At 36.1% G+C, this 18,994-nt stretch overlaps 1 protein-coding gene across 13 annotated transcripts in view; it reads left to right on the top strand.

The window, feature by feature from the left end:
- Window positions 1-18,994, top strand: part of ATP2C1 (ATPase secretory pathway Ca2+ transporting 1) — a 57,736-nt gene that overhangs the window by 27,308 nt on the left and 11,434 nt on the right. For all 13 annotated transcript variants that reach the window (XR_014028610.1, XM_081345048.1, XM_081345049.1 and 10 more), the window contains 11 exons: window positions 243-311; window positions 1,678-1,753; window positions 1,864-1,930; window positions 2,392-2,516; window positions 3,840-3,937; window positions 7,997-8,092; window positions 8,169-8,258; window positions 12,673-12,777; window positions 14,419-14,575; window positions 15,142-15,312; window positions 18,173-18,270. Coding sequence is in view for 12 of the 13 variants with exons in the window: in XM_081345048.1 (XP_081201174.1) it covers window positions 243-311; window positions 1,678-1,753; window positions 1,864-1,930; window positions 2,392-2,516; window positions 3,840-3,937; window positions 7,997-8,092; window positions 8,169-8,258; window positions 12,673-12,777; window positions 14,419-14,575; window positions 15,142-15,312; window positions 18,173-18,270 (1,152 nt within the window). In the remaining variant the exon portion in view is untranslated. The remainder of the gene's footprint in view (window positions 1-242; window positions 312-1,677; window positions 1,754-1,863; window positions 1,931-2,391; window positions 2,517-3,839; window positions 3,938-7,996; window positions 8,093-8,168; window positions 8,259-12,672; window positions 12,778-14,418; window positions 14,576-15,141; window positions 15,313-18,172; window positions 18,271-18,994) is intronic.

Raw genomic sequence — 18,994 nt, 5'->3', positions numbered from 1 at the left:
ATTCTTGCAAAGAGTACTAGACTAGATCAAGCTCGGTTACATTTTGTAGTGTACATCTTATATTTTTAAGAATTTATTTGGAAGTTTAGTCAACACAGATTAAAGTTCTGCTTTAACTGTTCAGAATCCTTGAGTACTTGTTCATATTTTTTCAAAAATTTAAATTTGGGCAAACCAAAGTGACTTCTGGTATAGAGGAATTTTAAACATTTTACTTCTAATCTTTTTCTTCTGTTTTGTAGGGGATAGTTATTGGAACTGGTGAAAACTCTGAATTTGGTGAGGTTTTCAAAATGATGCAAGCAGAAGAAGTAAGCAGCATTTCACAAATAATATATTTTTTTTAAATTTTATTTTAATTCCATTTATATCCCGCCCTTCTCCGAAGACTCAGGGCGGCTTACAAGCTTAGCAGTAGCCTTCATTCTATGTATATGCCTGCTTATTAGGGCTTTCACACACACCCCAAGCGGCATTATTACAAAGTCAGCTTAATTGCCCCCAACAATGTAAACCCTAATATAAACCCTGACTAGTTACCAATTTACAACCATTCATTCAGTGACTGTTAGAAGTTAGAATAATATTGAATAAAAGGACTAATGACTCTTGCCTGAAGTTATGACGATTGCAGTGCCTGTTCAGTCACATTATCAAACTTTGGGCCCATCCACACTTACGACTACAGGGGTACTTCATCTCCTTCTCCATTTGCCCTCCCCTTATCTTTGCTCTTTTGGGCAGCCCTGCACTCCACCACATGCCCCTGCAACCCTCCCTCCCACTACTCGTGGCTGATCTTTGCCATCTTTCCCCTCCTACTGGTAGCCCAGGATCCAGGTGTTGGGTTAGAGTGCAGCCCAGGATGCAGGGAGGATTGAGGGCATGGAGACCCATAGTGGTTCCCTGGCAAAGCTGGATGCTGTGTGGGCTGCAGAGGTGCAGCGTATACACTGCATTCCTGGAAGCCTACAATCCTTCCCATGCTTCCAAATCCATCCCAACACTGCATCCCAAGGAGCCTCCACCTTTGCCCAGCAAACCATCACTGGCTCTTCCCATTCTCACTGTGTGAGCACCCCAGAGCTGCCTTGCCACCACCTGGATTCCCATCTACCAGCAGGAGGAAGAAGATAGCAACTGTGGGCAATGAGATGCAGCATTGGCAGGGAGAAGCAGGCGTGCAGGACACACAAAAGGGCTGAGATGGGGGAAGAAAGACCGGTGAGGGGAATTGAAGCAAAAGCAATCATAGCAGGGCAGAAGAAACACGAGGCCGTTGCCTAATAACAGCGCTGTCCTGGCCTAAGGACCACAACTGGTGTACTGGAACTTGCTGTTCCTGAATAATTTTAAACTTGCATGGCAGGCTAATGTCAGCACTCTTAAAAATTTTATATCATTGCATACCAATGTACAGAAATGAGTTCAAACATTGTACTAAAGTTGAATCGATGCTAGCCTGAATTTAGATTCTTTAAGATTTAGAATGTGAGTTTATAATTTAAAATTTATTTCTTTAATATCTCTTAGGTGTAAGGCTTTTCTAAGGAATTCTTTAAAACAGTTTAATCCTTGTAATTTTAACATAATTTCAGTGAATGTGAAATAACTGTGCAAACTCAGCAAATCAGTGAGTTTAATAATATCAGCCTGAATTTTTTTTTTTAAATAAAGGCACCAAAGACACCTTTGCAGAGAAGCATGGATCTACTAGGGAAGCAGCTTTCCTTGTATTCTTTTGGTATAATTGGTAAGAAATCAGTTAAGTTATTGATTGTTTAATGTTTGGGACACATTGTGGAAAAGGGTTTTAATATCAGGACAAGGATTGATGTTTAAAAGTTCTTTTTATTTTTATAGGAATAATTATGTTGGTTGGTTGGCTGCAAGGAAAACATATCCTTGACATGTTTACCATTGGTGTCAGGTAAGATTTTTATTCTGTCTCCACCACATTGTATAAAAACCAGATTTCATTCCCTAAAGAATACCATGAAATGAGGAACTTACTTTCAGGACTGCCAATGTATTGAGTAGCTTCTGTCTCTGTGCAAATAAATTAAAAAAAAATACTAATTTTGCATATAGACTGTTAAATTCTAAGCTTGCAGTGATACAGCAGAAAAGAGTTTTGGAAGTTGTGGCCTCCAGAAACATTTCAGAGTTAGGCCGTGCTACTTGAATTAATTTTGGATTAACAAATATGCTTCTGCTTTAGAAACCTCAACTTTCAAAGAAAAAAAGCAAAATACCAGTCAGCTCCCTAGTCCTCTTTGAATGGAGTTACTCATGAAATTTGTCAATACTCCATTTTAACTTAACTCTATAAGTCATTTTTTCTGCATTCAATATTGACATATAACTTAACACATCTTTTCAACATTGCAGTTTAGCTGTTGCTGCCATCCCGGAAGGTCTTCCAATTGTTGTAACAGTAACATTGGCTCTTGGTGTCATGAGAATGGTTAAGAAACAGGCCATTGTGAAAAAATTGCCAATTGTTGAAACTTTAGGTAAGTTAACTATAATATGCAAAACTGCTAAAAATATCTAGGAATAATTTAAAACATGGATCAAAATACTTTTAAGCATAAATGGCATATTATTGGATAAAAAGCAGTGCTTCAGTGTCCACTAGAGCAATAAAGTATTATAAAACTAACCCCCTTGTATTTCTGGAATAATAACTATTATTTCTATATATAATGTTAAAAAAGTTTTTACTGTGTTTAAAAATTGCAAAAAATATTCTTCAGGCAGTTGAAATGGCAGACTGAAGCTTGAATGGTTGTATATTGATGAGGCCTTGTTTTTGGAACAGCAAACATAATTTGTTAAACTGGTGCAGAATTCAGCAATATAGTTATTGGCCATAGCCACTTATTTGTACCATATAAAAAAATATTTAACCGTATTCATGTGTTTCACAGTGTATAGTACCTACCCAGAGAGAAAACATGTCCAAACTTTAGAAGAGCAATGGAAACTCTACTAGATTTGTATGATCAGAGTTGTAGAACTTTTCCTTAGGAAAAAGTTCTAGCCCCCTTCATTTCTACTCTTAACTGGGACAGCAGCTCTAAAATGAAAGCGTTGGATTGAATGACTGTTATTAAGAGTAATGTTTGTTTGACACCTGAAGTTTATTAAATAGACAAAATGTTTGAGCTAGTGGAAAAGAGAGAAAAAAGATTGTATGTTCATCTAGAGAAAACTAGGCGAGCCCATGTTTACTTGCCTTAACTAAATCCAAGAATAGGGAATAAACTTGGACCTAAGAGCCTTTTTGCTTTCTTAGAGTATGTCATTAGGTCAGGCCCCACTCCAAAAGTAATCATCCAGGTTATCTGGAGGAGCCACTAAAAGAACCAGAAGTATTTTGAAATGTATCTTTCTTTAGATTTGGATCATGATGGTATTCATCTTCCTAAATGGAAAAGGGAAATAGTGGCTGTTGCAGAGCAATACTTGCAGGCCCTTCATCCAGAGCATCTGCAAGAAGTTAGCTTGGCCACCCAATCCTTTCTCTGGGCAAAGATGCAGAATGTGGAACCAGCTACCCTTGCAATTGTACCTGTTGGAATGTGAAAGATAGCGCCGGCATGAATTATGTTAAAACTTTAGTGAAAGAGGTGGGGCTTCTCTTTAGAAATGAACTGGCCTGAATAGGTTTATGACATGGCTATGCTACAGATTATGGGACTTTTCCTATCCCTGACTTAAGCAAAGATTCTTCTCTATTATTTTGGATTCTAGACAGAGATTTTGCTCTTATGTTCCATTATCTTAACAAATCTGGAAAATAATGGACTGATAATATTGTTTATGCTTTTCAGGGTGTTGCAATGTAATTTGTTCAGATAAAACTGGTACACTGACAAAAAATGAAATGACTGTTACTCATATATTCACAGCAGATGGACTACATGCTGAGGTATGTTCTAAGCAATGTGAGCATCAGTGACAGATATTCTTTGTTTAAATCTTTTTCCTAGGGGCTGGTTGTTATTAGAGAAAATTAGCCTCTGTGGCTATTTGGGATTTCTCAGTCTTGGCAACCATAAGATATGTGGACTTACAGTGTATTGCTGAGAATTCTGGGAGCTGAACTCCATTTATCTTAAAGTTGCCAAGATTGACAACCCCTGGGCAATTGGATGGTTGTTTCAAAACTATATATTTATACATGTAGTCTTTGATGTATGTTTTTAATTGAATCTGGAATTATGACTATAAGTTGTCGCACCTGTAAGTTGAGGCATCACACCACTGGTTACAATTTTCAATATGATTTGCTTTGTTTGTTAAGTAAATGCTACAGTCATTAAGTTAAACAATTTTCTCCCATTGGCATTTTTTTGCTGAAAACCAAAAGTATATGCTGGAAATTTTTGCAAATTGAAGTCACATGATTGTGGGACACTGAACATGGCTGTAAAGATAAGCTGTTTGCCAAGGGCCGAAAACATAATTGCATGATCATAGCTGTGTGTTTGTGCTGCTGTCTTAATTTCAAAAACAGTTGTAACTCTACTGAGGTCCATCTTAAATTCAGTCATTAAGCAACTGGTTGTAAATCAAGAATTACCTGTACTGATGACTGTTGTTATAATGAAAAGGGGAAGCTCTGGTTAAGTATCACAGATTAAGAAGTCCTCAGTGCAGAAATTATTCTGGAAATTTTAGTACTGAAAAAAATGCTTTCTTGAATTCAGAGAGAAGTTGTGAAGAAAGCCCTCAGAGCCCCCTTCAATTTCAATAACAATAAGCAGAGGATTCCTTTATGTAAGTTCTGCAATGTCTTATAATAAGTAAATGGAATCATGCCAACTAAATGGAATCATGAGAATTAAGAACTGAACCACAATAAGCAAGGAGATGCAAATTTGGGTATGCTGATGAATTGTCCATAGCAGTACAAGAAAAACACATGGAGCTATCTAAAGTTCTTCACTGACTAGCAGCTCACTCCTAGCACCAGCAAAATGGTAATTATGTGCTTCCATCTTAGCAACAAACTACTGGTAGCATGTTGTTGTTAGTTGCGACCCTATGGACAATGCTCCTCCAGGCCTTCCTGTCCTCCACCATCCTCCGGAGTCCGCTTCAGCGACTCCACCCAGCCACCTCATTCTCTGTCGTCCCCTTCTTCTATTGCCCTCAATCTTTCCCAGCATTAAGCTCTTCTCCAGTGAGTCCTTCCTTCTCATTAGGTGGCCAAAGTATTTGAGTCTTAGCTTCAGGATCTGGCCTTCTAAAGAGCAGTCAGGGTTGATCTCCTCTAGGACTGACCGGTTTGATCGCCTTGCAGTCCAAGGGACTCGCAGGAGTCTTCTCCAGCACCATAGTTCAAAGGCATCAATTCTTTGGCGCTCAGCCTTTTTTATGGTCCAACTTTCACTGCCATACATTGCAACTGGGAAGACCATAGCCTTGACTATACGCACTTTTGTTGACAGGGTGATGTCTCTGGTAGCATATGAAGCCCCAAAGGCTTACTTAAACAACAACCTACTCCCCTATAATCCTCATCCAAAGTTCTTTGGAGTAACATTAGACTGGACTCTTTCCTATATCTCAAAAGTGCTTTTTCAAGAGGCAACTGGACTTTCTTGTTTTTCTTTGAAGATGTTCCCCACCATCAGAGCTGAGAAGCTTCTTGGATGAGAAGCAAAATGTCTTCAAAGAAAAACAAGAAAGTTCAGCTGCCTCTTGAAAAAGCACCTTTGAGACAACCATGACTTGGTTGACTGAGAATTTCCATAGCCGGTCTCTCCTATAAGATACACCTAGAGGCTCTGATAACAAAAATCAATACTTGGAACAACATATTCTAGAAATTATGTGGAACTAAATGGGGAGCTTCTTGCTGCCACTCTCAGGTCGTCAGCACTAGAGTTGGTCTACTCTGCAGCAAAATACTGTGCTCCTATATGGCTTAACAGCTGCCATACTAGTAAGTTAGATGCCAGACTCAGCAATAGCCATAAGGATTATTAGTGGATGCATTAACCACTCTGATTTGTTAGCTTCCTGTTCTGAGCCGTACAGCACCACCAGCTTTACAAAGGCAAGATGAACTGGTGTGAGAATACAAAAAAATTATGAACAACTCACTCCTGCCGGTGCATGCTCACCTTCCTCATTTATCACCCAGAAAACTCAAATCCAGGAAACCCCCATTGGCACTTGCACAAAATCTGCCCAACAACTTTAACATCAATTCCCAAGAAAAGTCAAATGCTTGCTGAACTCTCAGACATAAGAAAATATATACCGTATTTTTCGGACCATAAGACGCACCGGACCATAAGACGCACCCAGTTTTTAGAGCAGTAAAACAAGAAAAAAAATTCTTGCTCCTTCTCTCTCTCTCCCTCTCTTTCTCTCTCTCTCTCTTTCTCTCCATCCCTCTCCCATTGTCCCTTCCTTCCTTCCTTCCAGTCGCCATTAAATGGATTGGACTTCAGGCAATGCTGAGCGTTACTCGAAATACTTTACATGGGTTATTGTTTGAATTATCCTTCACTAATCCCGCAAGATGGGGTACCAGCAACTCTTTATTTTGCATCCCAGAGAAATTACGAGAGACGATTGCAGTGGGGGTCTTGTAGAGACAAAAACTATGGCTGGGCCGCTAACACGTTTATAAGCAAGCATGGCTTTTGGTTTGTCACCATTGCAGATGTAACCTGAGAATTTTCACTTTGTCTGGAATTAAAGAAACAAAACAAAACTATGGATCCCTTTTTAAAGTTCACTTGGTTGACGGCTTCCTTCCATACTCTTCCCAGCAGAGAAAAGAACATGAAACTTAGCTAACTAGATTAGGGACAGTTTGGGAACTTTTTACCAGTCAGGCCCAACTTACTGAGGCTCATTTGTTTTGCTTGTCACTTAAAACAAACTTGTGGCTCCTTGTGATGTGCAGACTTCCTTCTCTCTGAATTGCAGTTCCAGATTGTTTACCAGATGTTAAACGGGGTCTCTTCTCAGAAATGCAGCTGGCCCTCTGTTTGCTTTCACTCGTTTTCCCACTTAAAATCTGAGCCACTCACCTTGCTGGTCTTTGTGCAATAGGAAATGGTCCGTGTGTGAAACGGAGTGAGGGAGATTGCCAGAAATGCGAATCGGCCGATCTCGCGCTCCTGCAAACTCCCTCGCTGGGTTTCAGCTTCCCTTGCTACAAGAGAAAGCAGGCTGAAACGAGGCAGATTGCAGCAGCGCGAGATCAGCCGATTCGCATTCCTGGCAATCTGCCTCTTTCGGTTTCAGCCTGCTTTCTCTTGTAGCAAGGGAAGCTGAAACCGAGCGAGGGAGAGTGCAGGAGTGTGAGATCGGCTTTTCTCAGCACGTGCCGATTCGTGCTCCTGGCAATCTCCCTTGCTTTCCACTTGCGGAGGTTGGGGCTGGCCATACGGATCACCTTCGGACCATAAGACGCACCCTCGTTTTCCCCCCCCCCACACACTTTTGGGGGAAAAAAGTGCGTCTTATGGTCCGAAAAATACGGTAAATGACCTCACTAAAAATGTACCAGGCTTTGAACTAGCATGTCAGCAATGGACAAACCTGTATAGGATTCATACCTTACACAGCATCTGCTGTGACGCTCTATACAAACAGGGCATAGTACCCTCTCCTCATGGGACTGCAGAGTTCCATGTCAAACTATATATCACATTGTGACTGGCTAAAAGCTGAAGGCAAATACTGGTCCAGTATCTGATTTTTTTAATACAAACAATGCTGCGCTTCAATGGTTAGATCGCCTAGATATTGGTATTTGATCATATTTAACATTTATATTTTATTGTGTTTTATTAATCTAGATGAAATGTTAATATACAGAATGTTGCTAGACCACCTATGATATGCCATAGACTAAATAAATAAGGGAGAATTAAAGTTTAATGTTTCACAAATAATTACTTTTCCTACATTATTTTTAACATCATAAGGTTTGATAATTGTGCTGATTATTTTGTCACAGGTTACTGGAGTGGGATATAATAGATTTGGAGAGGTCATAGTTGAAGGTGATATTGTTCATGGATTTAGCAAACCGTCTGTTAGCAGAATTGTTGAGGTAAGTCTTACATAGAAAAATAATTATCTTTTGAAATAGATACATTTATTTATTATGATATTTGTTTTCCTCATAGGCTGGATGTGTGTGCAATGATGCCCTAATTAGAAACAACACTTTAATGGGAAAACCAACTGAAGGAGCCTTAATTGCTCTTGCCATGAAGGTAGGCACTGAACCAACGGGTGGTACATAAAAATATAAAATACATATTCCCAAAAAAGCATACATGATAAGCTGTGATTGTATAATTATTATTGTTGTTGTTTTGGACATATAATGTTAGGTTAACAAAAGTATTACAAGATAAGTAGTCCTTGATTTACAACCACAATTGAGCCCAAAATTTCTCTTACTAAATGAAGCATTTGTTTAAGTGAATTTTGTTCCATTTTACAACCTTTCTTGCCACAGTTGTTAAGTGAATCACTACAGTTGTTAAATTTGTCATATGATTGACTAAAATGAATCGTGATTTCCCCACTGACTTTGCTTGTCAGAAGTTTGCCAAAGGGGATCACCTGACTTTAGGACACTGCAACTGTTATAAATATGAATCAGTTGCCAAGCATCCAAATTTTTTTTTTTATTGAAAAGTTTTACATACAATTTTTCCCTTAAAAAATCCCCCCTCCCCCCCTTCTCCCTCCCCCCCTTCATCTCCCCCCTCCCCCCTCCCCCCCCCCGACTTCCCAGAGCTAAATACAAGGTATATATATAAAAAAAAACAATCATAAACAACCATATACTAACAACCATAAACTCTAAAATCTATCACTCTCTAGCTTATATAGGATAAAACAAACCTTAGTAATATTAAATATATATAAATATATATTAAAAAAACTAATATAGGAAAAAAACCAAAGAAAGAAGACTTATTCAAATATAAAACTTCTTAACCCTATACTTGTTCTGAATAAACCCAAGCCATTTTCTCCCTTCCATAATATAACGTTCCTGCGAGTAATCTTTCAAATAGGCCGAAATCTTCACCATTTCGACCAGGTCAGAAACCTTTAAAATCCACTCCTCTATAGTCGGCAGTTCCTCTTTCCAGTACTATCCCCGTAATTAAATTCAACATCAACTTAGTATATTCCATCAGGCTTTTATCCAAAAAGCCTTGACCTTTTTACAAGTCTACCATATATGAAAATATGAAAATATATTACATCTTTATCACCACACCTCCAACATTTAGGCTAATAATTCAGATACATGCTTAGCTTTTTAAAATCTAAATACCATCTATAAAACATTTTATAAAAATTCTCTCTTAGATTTCAAACTTGTATAAATTTTACATTCCTCACCCAAATCTTTTCCCACCTCCCACTACTTGACTGTAAGTACGTTGTGAAAGTTCCATAGACTTCTGCTGATCTTGTTCTTTTATCTTTTTTGATCGTTTTAAAGCAGCACGCGTCACCCTCTGTTCTCTGGGATCATCCAAAAGTGTTATAACTTGATCTCCTCCAGCACCATTCTCCTCTGTCTGTCCATCTTCAACCTCTTGATATTCTCCTTCTCCAGATCTCTTTGCAGCTTCCAGAAGTGTTAATGGGGTTGCTTTTAAAACATTATTGTAAAAATCACGCGCTTGCATCACAGTGACCAGACGGTACCTTTTACCTTCATGCATCACCATCAACCCCGCTGGAATCTCCCATCTGAACCTTATATCTCGTTGCTTGAGCTCTTGCACAAGAAATGTAAAATCCTTCCTTCTCCTTAAAATCTTTGGAGGAATTTCTTTTAGAACCAGAACTTCTTGATCAGCAATCACGACCTTAGTATCATAGGCAGCTTGTATAACTTCATCTCTAACTTCCCTTTTTGTAAAATAAACCACCACATCTCTAGGCAACTTTCTCTGTCTAGCAATCCATGAGTTCACACGATACGCTTTATCCATGCCTCCTTTTATTTCAGATGCTGGCTGATTCAATACCACTTCGAGAGCCTCAGAAACCAGCTGCTTTAGATCTTCCTTAATATTCTCCTTTAAACCTCTGATTCTAATGGCAAACTGCATCTGGAAATATTGAGCAAGACTCAATTCTTTATCCATTTTGTGTCTTAAATCTTCATTCTCCAATACTTTTGCTTCTAATATGGCATTCTTTTGAGTCGAATCTTTAACTTTTTCATCCAAATCTTCCACACATTCAGCCACTTTATACACTGAAGACAAAATGTCTACCTTCATCACCCTGTACTTCTGTTCCATCCTCTCCTCCATTCTCTCCTCCAACTTCTTCAATTTCTCCTCCATCTGTGCAAATTTATCACCCATTGATTCCAAAATTGATTCCAAGATTACCTGGGTATGTTTTTCAAGAGCAACTTGTAAGTCCTTCGATGTCACTACATCAGGAGGATGCAATGCCTGCAATGATGATTGTTGCACCGGGGAAGTTCCAGCACTCCAAAGAGATTTAGGGGGAGGTTTAGCCGCCATCTTTTACTTTCAATTGTGACGCACTTTCACTTAGAGTTTAAAAAGTCCATCAAGCTCGAGAGTAGAATAAAATAATCCTCTTCACCTTTTCCTCTTGTACCGCTCTGCCTGCTCTTTTTATTCCATAGTCCTTCCTTCAGGCAGGGGTGGTCGCAGACGCCTGGCTCTGCTCCATAAAGTCAGGAGCAGAGGCGCTGGCCAGCTGGGAGCGACCCAGGCTACGGGGGAGTTCGATCCTTCGGCCGCCCAAGCTACAAGCTCAGGCGGCCCCGGAGAACTCAACCCCTACCTGGGGCCTCACCCCCTCCTCCCGAGGAGGGGGCTTCAAATTCGCCCGAACAGCTGATCGGCGCTGTTTCGGGCGAAAATCACTCAGCTGAGCCGCGGGCAGCCCGGGAAGGCTGCCTCCGTCGCCGCGGAGCCACCGGAAGTCTCCAAGCATCCAAATTTTGATCCTGTGACCATGGGAATACTGCAATAGTCTTGTGAAAAATGGTCATAGGTCACTTTTTCCAGTGCTGTTTTAACTTTGAATGGTCACCAAACGAACTGTTGTAAGTTGAGGACTACATATATAAGTATTATTAGTTAAAGTTTACGATGAAAAGTGAAGCAATGTAAGAACAAGTAAGGTCCTTCCGCCGCGACCTCAAAACTTTTCTCTTCCATCAGGCTGACCTGGATTGATGATGGGTTTTTAAATATGTTTTAATTTTTAAATTTTTAACTGTGTAGTTAATTTATTTTGGGGCTGTTATTTAATTCTTTTTTAATTTTTGTACTGTTGTTTTTTATTGTTGTTAGCCGCCCTGAGTCCTTCGGGAGATAGGGCGGCATATATCCCAAAAATAAAATAAATAAATAAATAAATATGTGCTCATAAACATGCATATATAGATACATTAAAAATATAATAAAATCCAATTGAAAACTGAACTAACAATTTCTAATGGTGAATAAATATAGCAAGAGCCTTAAAAGGTGCTTTTATTCTGATTATTCTTTGATAGTGAACCAGAAATATTTTGCCTTTTCTGGAATCAAAATGCTAAGATTTCAAACCATTTTTGTTGAATCTATTGAATTTTGAAAACCGAAGCTTTTAATTTCAATTTTTCTAAGTTGTTATAAATTCAAAGATGCTGTTTGAATGATAAGGAATAGTGGATGATTTGAAGTCTCTAGAAGCTGAAATGGTTCAAGAAGTAATAAAAACCTCAATGTTAACTATCCTATAGCTTGGGCACTAGCATTTTTTTTAAAAAGAAAAATTATCTTGTAATGATTTGGTTATAGGCATTGACAATATAGGAAATAATACTATCGATAGAATACAAGTACCAGGTGGAAACCTGAAGTGTATATAATTAAGAATAGTATGGTATAGAATGTGTTCAACTACTGATGCTAAAGAAACAATGTGAAGATACATTTTTGTTCATGAAGATTTTTAATCTGGAACATTTTTGGTTTTTTATTTCCTTAAAATAGCATCTTGAGAATTAAATGTGTTTATAGAATTGTGGTTTTAATTAAAAATACCTCCAAAACTTTTTATGCAAAAATTTAAAGATTGGATCCTTACATGCTGTTTCTGTTATGCAAAACTTCAGATATATTCTGTTTTACATTTTTATAATTAATGTGCAATAATTTCAACACTTGATTTTTTAAAATCAACATATAACAGAATATTTTAGCTGCATAAATAATTAAACAGTGGTTCTTAGCTCTGAAAAAAATTGCTTCAAAAGAAATCATGTTCGGATTCTATGATATTCCGATAGAGCATTTAAAGATTTTGGAAAAATAAGATAGATTGACTCTTGTTATAGTTTTAATATGCTAATAAATTTTAGTAAAATAATTTTATTAATCACATGAAATAATTTTAGTAAAATAGAGAAATTGAAAGTGGACTACATAACTATAGTTATAACCTTTATTGTAAAAATTAGTAAAGAAAAATTAAAAGTAAAGAATGTTGTGAATACAATTGAAATGAAGTAAAATGTTGTAGATAATATACAGTAAATAAGAGCATGTAAAATGATTAGGAAATGTTTTGCCTGAATGATATAGGTTGAAGAAGTGATAAAGTCTTTTGTTTTCATAGATGGGTTTAGATGGAATTCAGCAGGATTACATAAGAAAAGCAGAATATCCTTTCAGTTCTGAGCAAAAATGGATGGCTGTTAAGTGTGTTCATAGAACTCAACAGGTATGCCCATTACTAAACTTTTAATGATCTAATATTTTCCTACAACCTCTTGTTTTTAATAATACAGTGTTTAAATTCTGCACCTGTATATGGTTATACTTTATTTTAGACTGAAGGTAACATTATAATCACAATTGCTTGAGAGAAAAAGGAACAAGTAAACCCAGTTGAGGATGATGTGTAACTGACTACCGTCTTTAATATTGCAGCACCAGTTTCAGGCTTGTAACAAGGCATCACTTAGTCCAATAGGGCCTAATTAAATATTGATGATCATGTTGATGTTGATGTTGATGATGATGATGCTTTGGGGGGAAGATTTGTTCTCTCTGATGCTGTTGATAAACAAGTATGAAAATTAATATAGGAGAATGATTAAAATGTTGGCCTTAAGAGACTATGATCCACCTCTCTTATTGGGAAAGGTAGAATATAATCATAAGAAAATAATAAGAAACATAATATAATAAAAATGAGGATAAGAATCAGAAAAGGTATAATTTCTTTTAAGAATCCTGTGTACTGGTGATCCTTGACTTAACAATTATTTCTTGAACAACAGTTTAAAGCTACAGTGATGTTGAAAAAAGTGATTTATGGAGTGATCCTTGCTTTTACGATGTTACAGCATCCCCATGATCAGGGAATCAGAATTCAGGCATTTATCAACCGGCATGTATTTATGTCGGTTGCAGTGTCCCAGGGTCATATGTCATCATTTGTGATCTTCCGAAAAGCAAATTCAATGAGAGAAGCCAAATTTCTTTAATGATCATAGCAAGAAAGGACATACAATTGCTCGTAATTCACTTAAGGAGCACATCACTTAGTGAGGGATATTCCAATCTTAGTTTTGATTGTAAGTCAAGGATTACCTACATTGCAAATCTATGTTTTCATTTTACATCTTCTTTAAAGAATTCACTTTTAAATTAAATGATGCAAAAGCAATACAAATAATCCTTGGGTTACAGTGGTAACTGGAACTGCAATTTCCATCACTAAATAATGTGTTTGATCGAGCAATGTCATGGGACTGCATCATTTAGCAGTCCTGGCAGTCCTGGTAGCTATTGTGATTACCAGATTGCTCAAGACATTAAGTAGAAAGACTTGGGAATTGTAAACAAGCAGATTAGTGGGTGAGAGTTTCAGGCAAGTGAGTTGATGCCACGGGTGGATGGGTGGCTATGCATAGGAGGGTGTGCAGATCCTGTAGGAGTGGTGGGTGTGTTATGGGTGGGAGATCCTATAGATACATGCTAGGGAGTGCAAGTGGGTGGGCAAAAAAGTGAGAGTGACTTCTGATTTTTTTTAAAATCCCATTTATATCCCGCCCTTCTCCGAAGACTCAGGGCGGCTTACAATTTAAAGCACAAATCAATGTGCTTAGCAATAGCCTTCATTCTATGTATATGCCTGCTTAGTAGGGCTTCCCCCCCCCCAAACGGCATTATTACAAAGTCAGCTTATTGCCCCCAACAATCTGGGTCCTCATTTCCTGCTGGCTTCCTCATTGACTTTGCTCGTAAGAAGCAGGAAAGGTCACAAATCATACCATACGATTACAGGTTCACTGTGATGTAATTGGAATGGTATACAACTGAAATAAATAAATGCATAAATAAATATTTTTTTTAGGAGAAACCAGAGATTTGCTTTATGAAGGGTGCTTATGAGGAAGTAATTCGATACTGTACAACTTACAACAACAAAGGGCACAGCTTACCACTTAATCAACAACAAAGAGATCTTTATCAGCAAGAAAAAGCATCTATGGGCTCTGCAGGACTTAGAGGTAATGTTTTAACTCATTATTCTGCCCACACTAAGGATTGTGAGTTGAAAAGAAAATACTGGCTGAACTCAGTTAGAAGCTTTTGAGCAAGCCTGTACCATACAGTGGCAATATAACTTTAATATTTCTCCCCAGATTATAAAAAAGGAATGAGGTGAAATAGTATTTAAGCTTCCATTTAATCAGGGAGCTACTTTTATAGCATTGTCTTTTGTATTTATATTTAAAATTGAGAGTTGAAAACTTATACTAAACACTGTATAGAATTATCTATATTAAAGAGAATTACTAAATTTAGAAGAACAGAAATATGCATTTTTGTAATAATTTCCCTCACGGGTTATGAAAACACATTGGTTTTATTTCTTGTTATGTTAACATTAACTGATTGCTAATAAAAAACTATTTTTTGCAATCTCTTGGAGTCTCTGATATACTATGTTCAGACATCTGCCTATTATTTTATCAATATTCTTGTTCTCATAATTGAGGAAAAGTGATTATATATTTTCTGTTGCCTTAAATCAGTGGCATGGCTAGTAATACTATTTCTTTGATTTTGAAAGTTCTGGCATTAGCTTCTGGTCCTGAGCTTGGACAGTTGTCCTTCCTGGGTCTGGTTGGAATTATTGATCCTCCTAGGACTGGTGTAAAAGAAGCTGTTGCCGCACTTATTACTTCAGGAGTAGCAATAAAAATGATCACTGGAGATTCACAGGAGACTGCAGTTGCCATTGGTATGAACAGACTTTTTTTTTTCCTTTTCTGAATTTTTGTTAGTAATTATTTTGCCAGTACATGTGAGTTTTCTGTTAATTTTGAAACTGGGGACAGGAACTGTAAAACCAAATCCATGAGCCTAAGGAAACTTTTATCATAATTGCATGTGTTTTTCCAAGACAAAACACTTTGTGGATAGCTCTAGAAATATTCCATGAACGTGAATACAACATGAAGTTTAGTTATTTATAGTAAAAAAAACAACAATGCTGGATAAGTATATTAATCTTGCATTATAATAAATAATTGTTTGGATAATGGCCAATAAAGCTTATTTTTAAAAAGTTTTAATTGTATGTTTATAAAATGTAGAGTAAAAAAACTGCCAGGCTTTTTAAAAACAACATTGCACTCCATATACTTCTGTGTTACATTTATTAAAATGTACACAATTTTTTTCTTTACTATTATTGCCTGTTCCACAATTTCAACATTTTACTTACTTGTACACACACAACAACATATGTATATTTTATTTTTAAAAGGAGATTAAAAACTAATACAAACTAATACAAAATGAAAAAGAAAAAAAGAGGAAGCTAAAAGTTCAAGAAAGAAAATACACACACACACACACACACACACACACACACTAAATATATGTGCACTATTATACATTTATCTCTTACTCTGTGGTTACAATATAATTTTCTTCTTTCTATAATCTACCCTATCTAATGATCAAAATTTAAAAACCTAAGGTCCCTTTTTTCTGTTTTACGCAACAAGTTCATATAGGATAACTGAAAATTTTAACCACTTTTGAATTAATGAAATTTGAAATAGAAAATATTTCACTTATTCTTCTATTTCAAATTTTATTAAAAGTCTATACATTTTAGCAATTATATGTTCATCATTCATAAACAATTGTATTTGTTAGTTTTCAAAGCGATAAACTATTTTGTCTACTTTAAATAATTGTAATAGGGGAACTTAATATCTATAATGGTATTTTATTTTTGCCACCAGTTCTTTTCTTGATTTTATTTTATATTCCCCTTGACAAAATTCCAGTATCTCATGATAAGTTAGCCATTTATGTTTGCTTAATTTTTTTTCTTCTGCTTTTTGTGCTGAGAGCCACAAATGTGTTTCCGTGCACAACCTGGATTTGCATCTATTTCATATTCTTGATACAGCATGGCTAACATGATGATTATTAAAATCCACTTTAACCTTAACTTTGTCACAAATAACTCTGTCTCCCAAATCTCAGCTCATGTCTTACTAACTCCAAGAGCCTTCTATTTCTCAGCAGTCAGTACTCACTCTTTCATCCATACACAACAAAAAGCAAAATACAGTTACAAATCAGGTAAATCCAATCCTCTTTCCCTTGCATCTTGTAACAGCATATATTTAACTTATGCTCCCCACCACCACATATATACATATACATATATACATCTGTTTAAATAGTGCATCAGTTATCAAAACAGGTATTTGTCTGAAACAACCACTTTCTAGATAATTTATTTTTATTACAGAAATTCTCCTAAGCAGTGATAGTTGTACTTTCTTCTTCCCTTTTTTAAACTTCATTTCAGGTCTTAACATAGTTATTTTGAAATCTTAAAACTCATTTCATTTGTCAGTTCTGTTTGATTTTCTATTTTTCTATTATTTGTTAACGCCCTTGTCTGTTTATTAATCTTGAAACCTGCTAATGCATCACCACAACACGAGAGGATGTTTCCAATTAATTTCCAAAGTCTTTAAATTAGTTTCAGGAAACCTTTCCATTTATAATCTTTCCTGAAACAACTCTTAAATCACCCTTTGTTGTATATTGCAAAAAAAATAAAGATTTTACAAAGCTGAAAAGAATTTTCTTTCTTTTTTTAATGGATTGAAAGGAAACTAGCCCAGTAGTTGAAGGTTTGTCAATCTTTAAAAAACAGTCTGAAGAGTAAAATTTCATGACCATGAAAGGCTGCATTTCTTTGTCAGAGCACAATGGAACCTGTGACTCTCAGCTGATCACAAACAAAATTGTCAATTTTTGCCATTAAAATCAGATGTTTGGAGTACACATCGGCAATCTTCAGATCACCCTTTGTTCCAGAGAGAATTTTGGAAATCTGGATCTCACATTCAGCTGCATTTTTGGTTGTAATATCCCACATTCACAGAGCAGAGAAAAACGTGGATGTTGGTTTGTCTTGGAAGTTAACCCAACATACCTGGAATAGGAGATGAGTTTATAGGCACCTAATTCATAAGAACAATTATCCTTCCTCTTACACATTTCTTTTATCTTGTATAAATAAGAGTTTAAGGACCACCTGTAGTTCTTTTATCTCAGATTATGTTATTGGAAAGTTACTAAGAAACTGTGCTTTAATATTTCTGAAGCTGCAAGACAGTTGCTGTCAGAAAAAGCAATTAGCTTATCCGAGCTTGTTTCTTAAAGGACCAATCAATTGTCCAAGCAGGAGGAGTTTTCATGATAACTTATTTAATAATTTAATTTTATATTTGCAAACTGAAGTATTATATCTTACTATTGCCTTTTGTCCTACTATAAGAATAAGCGTATTTGCTAGCATTAGTTCAAAAGACAATGTGGAACTATAAATATTTTTTTAAACTATTGAGCTTTTTTGTACTAAAGGAAATCGTGTGTGTGTGTGTGCATGCTCAAACACACATTACACATCTACACATGTTAGTGTGTAGTACAGTGTTTATTTTCAGTGTCTTTACACATATGATTATTTAACAAAATGCTTACTGAGAATTTAGCAATTCCACTATATCCAATCCAATGGGTCCTTTAGTTTCTGATTTTATTTTCTTTCCTTTTTTTCCTAGCCAGTCGCTTAGGATTGTATTCCAAAGGTTCTCAATCAATCTCGGGTGAAGAAGTGGATACATTGGATATACAGCAACTTTCACAAATAGCACCGAAGGTTAATTATAAATTGCGAGGAAGTTATCTTAGAGGATAGATAATTTTTGAGTTTGTAGAGTAGTAGATTTCAGTTCTTTACAATTTAAGAAAGTATATATACTAATTATTTTTATATTTATTAATGTATTACTTACCTAATTAAAAAGCTAAACATTTTTTAACTTATAGCTTCTGACTTTTGTTAGTTATGAAACAAATATAGTATGTTTTCTTTCAACATTTGTTTCAGTAATGCAACACAATATTCTTTAAAAAGAAAGTCAAATTGACAAAATTGTGCAAATGTAAAATGTTCTCTTTACCCAGAGGATCCTGTTCATTTTTTATCTTGAGGAATTATTTTTATATTTCAATAAGAATGATTTAAGAGCGCTTTTTTGTTGTTGTTGGACTGACATAATGCATCTCATACAATGACTATTGGTCCATATCATTTCCAGAAAGTGATTTTGTCCTTCCTCTACTTATTCCTATGGATGCAAATGCTATTACTATATAATTTTTGTAAATATTTATAAATGCAATTTATGTCTCAAGGCTGCTGTCTTTCCAGCACAGTCTTAAGTAATCTATACAGGCTCTCTTTTTTTTCTTATTGTATGGAATTATTTATATTTCCTAGTGAGAACATTGTATTCTCTTAAAGTGGAAATAGTGTCATTGTAGGTTTTGGAGAATTTAACAAAAAATAGTTTTCACTGGAATCATGGTAGGAGATGTGA

Source organism: Vipera berus, assembly GCF_964194415.1.
Source record: "Vipera berus genome assembly, chromosome: Z".
NCBI lineage: Eukaryota > Metazoa > Chordata > Lepidosauria > Squamata > Viperidae > Vipera > Vipera berus.
The sequence above is the reverse complement of the archived record's forward strand: the minus strand, read 5'-3'. Positions and strand labels throughout refer to the sequence as shown.